Source organism: Dioscorea cayenensis, chromosome 14 (genome assembly GCF_009730915.1).
Source record: "Dioscorea cayenensis subsp. rotundata cultivar TDr96_F1 chromosome 14, TDr96_F1_v2_PseudoChromosome.rev07_lg8_w22 25.fasta, whole genome shotgun sequence".
In the NCBI taxonomy this organism is placed as follows: domain Eukaryota; kingdom Viridiplantae; phylum Streptophyta; class Magnoliopsida; order Dioscoreales; family Dioscoreaceae; genus Dioscorea; species Dioscorea cayenensis.
The window spans coordinates 20,673,616-20,681,835 of record NC_052484.1 but is presented as its reverse complement, the minus strand read 5'-3'; the positions used below and the strand labels follow the sequence as shown (position 1 = coordinate 20,681,835).

General features: G+C 36.2%; 1 protein-coding gene across 1 annotated transcript; it reads right to left on the bottom strand.

Moving 5' to 3' along the window:
• Window positions 1–441: 441 nt before the first annotated feature.
• LOC120275779 (subtilisin-like protease SBT3.9) lies at window positions 442–3,591 on the bottom strand. Its single transcript, XM_039282477.1, has 10 exons — window positions 3,460–3,591; window positions 3,286–3,377; window positions 3,107–3,204; window positions 2,858–3,019; window positions 2,155–2,771; window positions 1,984–2,045; window positions 1,621–1,881; window positions 1,414–1,528; window positions 1,150–1,321; window positions 442–1,060 (listed from the first exon to the last, which is right to left on the bottom strand). Exons 1-10 carry the CDS (start codon window positions 3,562–3,564, stop codon window positions 516–518), a joined length of 2,229 nt encoding a protein of 742 aa, XP_039138411.1. The 5' UTR covers window positions 3,565–3,591; the 3' UTR covers window positions 442–515.
• Between the last annotated feature and the right edge of the window lie 4,629 nt (window positions 3,592–8,220).

The following is an 8,220-nucleotide window of genomic DNA, read 5'->3' as shown; positions in this document are numbered from 1 at the left end:
AAATAGATTATTACTCCTAAATACTTGTTTATGATTCAACTAAATATTTTTAGAAAATTGTAAACAACTCACAAGTAAGATTCGAACATTTCTATTTGAGTAGGAAAAAAAAATACCAACTATTTATTACAGAGATGGTAAGATAATTATTTGGTATAATACAATTTAAATTACTATACACATTACACATGCAATTTTGTAAAACTATAAAATCACAATATATTACTGTAATTTTTTTTTTATAAATTTAAATATGATAGGTTTAATGTTTTTTTTTTTTTAATAAGGTGAATAAACCACTAATTTATTAAAAAAAGTAATACATGGACTTAAACTTTCAACCGCAATTATGTTATTTATGTTCTTTCTTTATCTATATAACATAAGCCTATATTATAGTGAAGAAAAGAGAACTACTTGAATTTGCAGAAAACTTCAGCATTACCATACCAGCATAATAAACAGGATTTTATTCAGAATTTAAGATAATTAGAACCAATTCCAGCTTCAGGATTTTATGAAGCGTCAGAATAGTTGTCATAAATCACAGTGCGCACTGCTATTGGAATTCTTACAGAATGACCCTTGCCATCCACCCAAGTCAAGCTTCCAAAAGTATACAGCCCCTGCACCTTACGAGTCGCCATGAAAGTCACCTTGAAACTGTTCATCTTCTTCTTGGCATCAAACACAAGAACAGAAGGTTCCACCACCATCTTGATTCCTGAAGGAGGTTCAACCATGGCTTTATAGGTCGCATCCACGTTCCCAACATTAAAAACAGTTCTCCAAACATTTTGGGTGGTTCTGAGATCAGGAATGGCAATTGAAGGAACATTGAGGTAATATAACGGTGCAGTGAGAACGTCACATTCACTGTCTAGAGCAAGAGTGCAATTGAAGAACTTTAGATAGTCTTTTGGATGGACATCATAAACAAGACCCGGATCCACAGCTCTATTTGGATCAACAACTCCTCCACCATAATCAAAAGGGTCTGCAATCTTCCGTGGAACTCCATTTGCAAAAATTGGTTGCCCGTGTCGATCAGTGGTCATTGCTTCAAAGAACGACAAGTACAAAGATCAGCAAATTTGATGTTATAGTAGTAGTAGTAGCAGGTAGTAATAATAGTTGAGAGTAATATACCAGTTGTTACTATTGCTGACTTAATAGCAGCTGGAGACCAATCTGGGTGAGCTGCTTTAAGAAGTGCGGCTATTCCAGAGATATGGGGGCATGCCATTGAGGTCCCTGAGTCAAAAGCATAAGAGTCACGCTTCGCAGCCAAGATATTGGATCCTGGGGCTGCAACATCGGGCTGGCAAAACATAAATAATTAATAGAGTTGACAATTGTAATAGCAACACATCAGTTGATAATGCTGCAATGATTGTGTCACATTCTGAGCACCTTAATCACAGAAGGGAAAGCATGGCTAGGTCCTCTGGATGAGAAAGCTGCCACTACGGGTGCCCAAACTTCATCTCCCTCAACAGTCCTAGTGAGACTCACTTTCACAGTTGAGCTGTCAGGCCACAAAGACATCACCATAAATTCATGAAAGAGAGAAACAAATTCAGTGCTGAATTAGGAGTCAGACAGGAAATTGGTGCTCACTTTCCAGAAAAATAGAATATTTTCAAGGCAGCTTCAATATCTACAAATACACAAGGAATGCCATGGCATATATCAGAAACACCATAAAGTAAATCAGTGGGATACTCTGCATATATGACCCCTCCAGCTCCGGCTGCCACTGCCGTAGACAACGCTATCCCGAAGTCATCCCTGGGGAGTATGCTCGAGACCTCATTTGGTGAAAAACAGAGCACTATTTCACCAGTAAGATCCACTCCCTTGAGTGTCTCCTGGTTACACCTACAAAAAAAAAATATGAAAGTTTATTAAAAATAAACAACCAAACAACGACACTCATACAATTCTATATATATATATATATATTCAGTTGGATGATAGTACCTGTCGCCAGCAACAAATGGTTTGAAAGTACTGTATTTGCTCTCATAGAACAGACCTTGAGCCTGCAATTAAATGAGGTGAATTGGCGATTGATGGTGGATATTGGATTGCCAAAAACAAAAAACAAAAAACAAAAAAAAAACATTGAAGCCACATATATGGGATAGGTACCACTAATTTGAGATTGTTGTCGAAGTTGAGGACGGTGGGGAAGGAGCGGTCCAAGGTGGATGCGGCCACGCTAATGATCCATGGAACAGAAGCCGATACAGTCTGTGGCGCAGGGCCATCGTTCCCTGCCGCGAAGACGATGGTCATGCCTTTGGAAACAGCGAACAGTGTACCCATTTGCTCATCCACAAATGACCCCAGTGACAACGATAAGACATCCACGCCATCGTGGATGGCATCGTCGATGGCCTTGAGAATGGGTGCGTCGAAGCATGCACCGCCAACTCCCCAGCACACCTTATACATTGCCAGTCTCGCTCGGGGTGCGCCACCGCGTGCCGCCCCTGCCGCTATGCCGTTGAAGCTCACGTTGGGTACGAGCACACCAGCAGCAGTGGAGGCCGTGTGTGTTCCATGTCCGTTCAAGTCCCGTGCCGAAAGATATTCACCTTGCAGAGCATCCTTATCAACTCCTCGAGAGTACCACCGCACGCCGATCAGCTTCTTGTTGCAATGGTTTTCGTTGAATTGTTGCCCTGTTTGGCACTTGCCTTTCCATCTTGATGGCATGGGACCGAAACCTTCATCTCTGAAGCTCCTTGATTCAGGCCATATACCTGAAAATGGAATTCCTTCTCAGTAAGATTAAAAAACAATTAGAGAAACAGAGGAGGAAGAGCTCTTTAATTTGTTTGTTGCGTGCCTGTGTCAACGACACCAATGATGACATTCTCTCCATAGTTGGCTTTCTGGAGAAGTGTTCCTTCTTCAGGGTGGTCATATGGAAGACCAAGGAAGTCCCAGCTTCTGGTTGTTTGCAGTTGGCGTTTTTGATTTGGTTTTACACTGATCACCCCCGGAAAACCTGTATTGAGATTAAGATGACTGTTTGAATGCCTAGCTCGCACACTGTAATATTATTCACTGTGATATATATAGATACTATGGAGACCTGAAAGTTGTTTGGCTTGGGACTCTGTCAGTGTGGCTGCGAATCCTGAAAACCCATGCTTGTAACTATAGATTATAGACTTTAGAGCTTTCTCTTTGCTGGAAAAAAACGTCAAGTTTATGCCATCAGTAAAGTAAAACTATATATATTAAAAAAATTCAATGTTTATATACGTATACCTTCCGAGCAGAGATGTGAGCATGTCATGGTGTGATTTTTGGACGAGTTCTGGATCATCATGTTTACGTTCTCCCAGAAAAGCAATATACACCTGAACATTAGTGATGTTGATTTACTTGATACAAACTGAATGCTTTGTATGTATGAATCAAAGAACAGAATCTGAAATATACTCTGCTTGACTCTGCCTGCTCAGAGTGTTCTGCACTAATACATTGACAAGGCAGCAAGGCCATCAGGAATGAAGCTAATAAGAGTAGTGTAAGTGGAGAAGCCATTGTTCCAAGCCTGGCATGCTTGAAAGAAGGAACTAGGTTCCATATTTATAGCCAGAGGATACCAGCTTGATGAACACTTCTTCATATGTTACAGAAGCTAACCAAGATCTTCTCCCAACCAAATTGATTAATCCCCAGGGACTTTTCCGTCGTTTAGTCTAATAAAATAGAACTATCTTACTATTTTTAATTGTTAATCTGCAAATTATCTCTGCAGGCATGATTAATAATATGTGCTCTTAGTAATTCACGCTGAAAGTTAATTTAACTTTGTTCAGCCCCATGCTATAAGAAAAGCTATACCATGCATAAAATTATTTTTTAGTGGCATTGCATTTCTACCTCACTCATTTCCACATAACTAATACAAAATAATTTTGAAAACGAACTCTCATGGTAGAAGAGTGGTCCATTTCATTGTGGGAAACAGAAAAGAATCTTCCATTTTGGTCTTTCTTTCGTTTTTTTTGTTTTTTTGTTTTTAAATATTCTTAAACCTTTTAATATCATTTTTTCATGTTATTAAAATTTATTATGAGTTTTTTATATAAAACAGATAAACCACGGTATATTAAAGTATAGCTGTGTTATGTTTTAAAGCAAATTATTATGAAATTGAAAATTGTAATTATAATTTAAAAAAATTCTAAATAATATATAATTGATTTATAAATTATTATTTATATATATTTAATAAATATGAACAAACAATGGATACTCAACCATTGAGTTAGAAGGGAGTCCTTATATTATTTTTATTATTAAATTTATGCACATAATTTTAACACACAAAACAAAATAAATTTATTTTTTTATAGGAACTTTTTAACGAATTTTGTTAGAAAGTTGCTTTGTGAACAAGTGGAAGGTACTAGGTTTAGATTTTAAGAATTAAAACATAGTTTATTACTTACTAATCTAAAAGCAAATCTTATATGAATAGATAAAAGACATCTCAATATATTTTTTTTTAAAGATAATGTTTTCATAATGTTATTTACATACAAAAATTACATTATTATTCAAAGGAACCGGCATGCATCACAACCATGACATCACACATCATAAGCTGACAACACATCTGTGAGAATAAATTAGCATGATACCTTGTGAGCGTTCACATGTAATGTGGGCCTACGTCATACCAGTGATTCGGTGGTCACTTTTCATGTGTTTTTTTGTTTTCATTACTGATAATATTAAAAAAATAAGAAAAATAAAAAATCTTCTTGTTTTAAAATACTTAATAAAAGTCAAGTAATAAAATTTCTCAGATATCAAAATAATAATAAATGTGAGAAGAACATTGGTGATTCTACAACAATGTTAATAGATACTCCTTTTCTAATATATATTATTGTGTATGGCTCATATACACAAATAGACGAGCAGATACAAGAATAGAGTAGAGTGGCGTGACAACATCTGCCCTATTGAGAGAGCATCAGTTTGATAGGGTTGGGGAGGGTGTAGAGGAAACGCCCCCGTGATAGAATACAAAGATAATTTGTATTTGGTTAGAATTATGATTTGATTATCTTATAAATTATATCTGGATAGGCTTAGAATTTGGATATCCGGATAATTTTTTATGCGGATAAGCTTAGGTTTTACCTATAAATTCATGTAACTCTGGTCTTTTGTCTCTATCAAGAGGTGAGATGAGTGAATAAGAGGAATACGGCTGCTCCACTCCCGAGGATGTAGGCATATTGCCGAACCTCGTAAATCTTGTGTGTTTGTGATTATTTTATTGTTTTCTTGATTTCCTTTACGAATCCTCTATTTTTTTTCTAACAAGTGGTATCCGAGCAGAAACCGTACTAATGAAGGAGAGTGCAAATATGATACAACATATCAATTTTTTTTACACAGTCAGTGATTTGTAGAGAATTGTGTTCTTTGCCGCCTTCTTATAAGCATCTGGTGACTACACTCACATAAAAGAAAGATATGTTCAAAGTAGATGAGATCACTATAGCGTTGTTGGCCACAATAAGTGGAAGCAACATAATGCTGAAGGCTCTCAGACGGAAGTTCTGTATGCGAAAGGGAACCAAAAAACTGGGAGAGGGCAAGGGAAATATGGTTTTAGCAAAAGGAACAACAGAGTTAAAAGATATGTTCAATGTTATAAATGCCAACAGATTGGGTATATTAGAAAAGACTGTCCAAACAAGAAGTAGCAGATAGATGAAAGGAAAGGTGATTTATCACAGTTTGCTAGTGTGATTCAGCGTGGTGATTCAGATTTTAGTGATGGGGATCTGCTTTCCGTTTCATCACATCAAATCTCAGATTCATGGATTTTGGATAATAAATGTTAGTTTCACATAACATGGAACAAGGACTGGTTTGATTCATACAAATCAGGAGATTTTGGTTCTGTCTACATGGGCAATGATAAAGCTTGTGCTATTACTTGAAATGGACAAATCAAGATTCAGATGCATGGTGTTGTTCTGACTTTGTGTGATGTTAGACATATTCCAAAATTAAAGAAGAATCTAATTTCTCTGGGTACTTTGCATGGAAACGGTTTTGGCTATAAAACTAAAAAAGATTGCATAAATGTAAGGATGGTTTAATAGTGATGAAAGGGGAAAGAAGTGCAGAAAAAATCTACAAGTTGATGGTAAATACAGTTGTAGGTGGAGTTGTTGTTGCAGTTAGAAAATCAGATCAAGGCAATCACAATAGGGAAGTTCAAGCATTACTTAGACTTGATTAATGTCTTTAATGCAAAGGAGACATGGCACTCAACCTATCTGGATGATGAGGAGCCCTGGTTATATCTTCACTGGGTATATTCGCCAAGGTGAAGATTGTTGTGTATGACTCATATACACAAGTAGACGAGCAGATGGGAGAGCATCAATTTAATAGGTTAGGGGTGCGTGGGAAACACCCTCGTGGTAGGATACAAGGGTAATTTGTATATGGTTAGGATTATAATTTGATAATCTTGTAAATTGTATCCGGATAGGTTTAAAATTTGGATATGTTTAGGATCCGGATAGCTTTTTATCCGGATAAACTTAGGTTTTTACCTATAAATTTATGAAACCCTAGTCTTTTGTCTCTACCGTCAGGTGATATGAGTGAATAAGAGGAATTCGGCTGCTCCACTCCTAAGGACGTAGGCATATTAGCGAACTTTGTAAATCTTGTGTCTTTGTGACTGTCTTATTGCTTTCTTGATTTCCCTTGCGAATCCTCTATTTTTTTTTAACATATATATAATGTATTTTAAAAAAAATTAATAAACCATGAATTTATTGCAAAAAAAAAAATTACAGATGGTGAAACATAGAGAAGAAAAGGAAGGGAAACAGATCACCAAAGGTGAAATGTCACAAACAAAATGGGAGAAAACAAAAGGGAAGTAAACCACAAACTTAGGTGCTATGATTGCCATCGAGATGGGGGTCCTCAGGCTCGCTTGTTGGGGCAAGCAGAATGTTGGGTGTGTTCCTTGGAGCCCAAAAAAGTCGGGCTACGCTTGATCTTCTTGAGGGGTTCGTCAAGTTGTAGGTTGGCAGGGTCGGGGGCTATAGAAATCTAAGCGATTAGCAACAAGTCAATTTTACAAATGATAGCATAGACATCGAGGAAAGCAAAGGAAAAAAGGCAATTGTTGCGCTCAATCCAAATGCACCAATAAATAGCTCTAATAAGGAGATTTCTCAAATGTTTCAGGTGCAAAATCCCTGTCGACTCCCATGAGGACCAAGCATCCGCCAAGGAGAGCAGTATTATCGTGTTAAAAAAAAAACCATAAAGTGGGCCCAAATCCTACAGGAGAAGGGACTTCTCATCTCATATAATCTACTTATAATACATTAAAAACTAATTGAATATTTGTAAAAAAAGGGTATATATTAAATATTCCATGATGCGTGGAATAGAATTTTTGAATAATAATGATTTTTTTAATAAATTGAAAGAAACTTTTATTATCCGCCAAAATTTAATAAAGAAGAGACTTCTCTGTCTTCCACCAACTCAATGTAATTTATGTTAAGGGGCTTTTTGGTTTTTCTCTTATATCCATTTTACATGGGCTTATTTTAGTATTTTGTTATTTTCTTAAATTCTCTCTTCATTCTCCTACTTTTTGCACCCTTGAACTTTTTTACCATTCAGTTTCTAGTGCATTTAAAATTTATCCATTTTATTAAAATAAATAAATAATAAGTTAAACTTTTAATGATGATTTTTTTTTAAAAAATAAATAAATCACTGTTTTGTTAAAAAAAAAATGAACAAACGAGGAAACAGATATTGAAACTAGAACAATTGAAAGGGGGCTCTCACTAGAGGTGACACACTCCTAGGAAGAAAGAAAAGAAAGAACAACTAGGTTGGCAAGGTCCACTGTTTAGTTATATAGGCCTGCCCAAGCTGTCTGATGGAGTAGACAATCCTACACTGAGACTCAGATCATATCATCAATGCTGTCTAAAGCTCTTGCGCTCATGAAATCTAGGGAGCGCTTTATCCTCTGAGACATTTCACCGAGAGAATGTTGCTGTGTGTCTGTAGCTGTGGAAAACCAAGAAAGAAGTGTGTTAGAAGTTTTAAAAATAATCGAGTTGTAAGGTGAAGTAAGTAATTTAAAAATCCGATTATTTCATTCCAAACAAATCTTCCTAA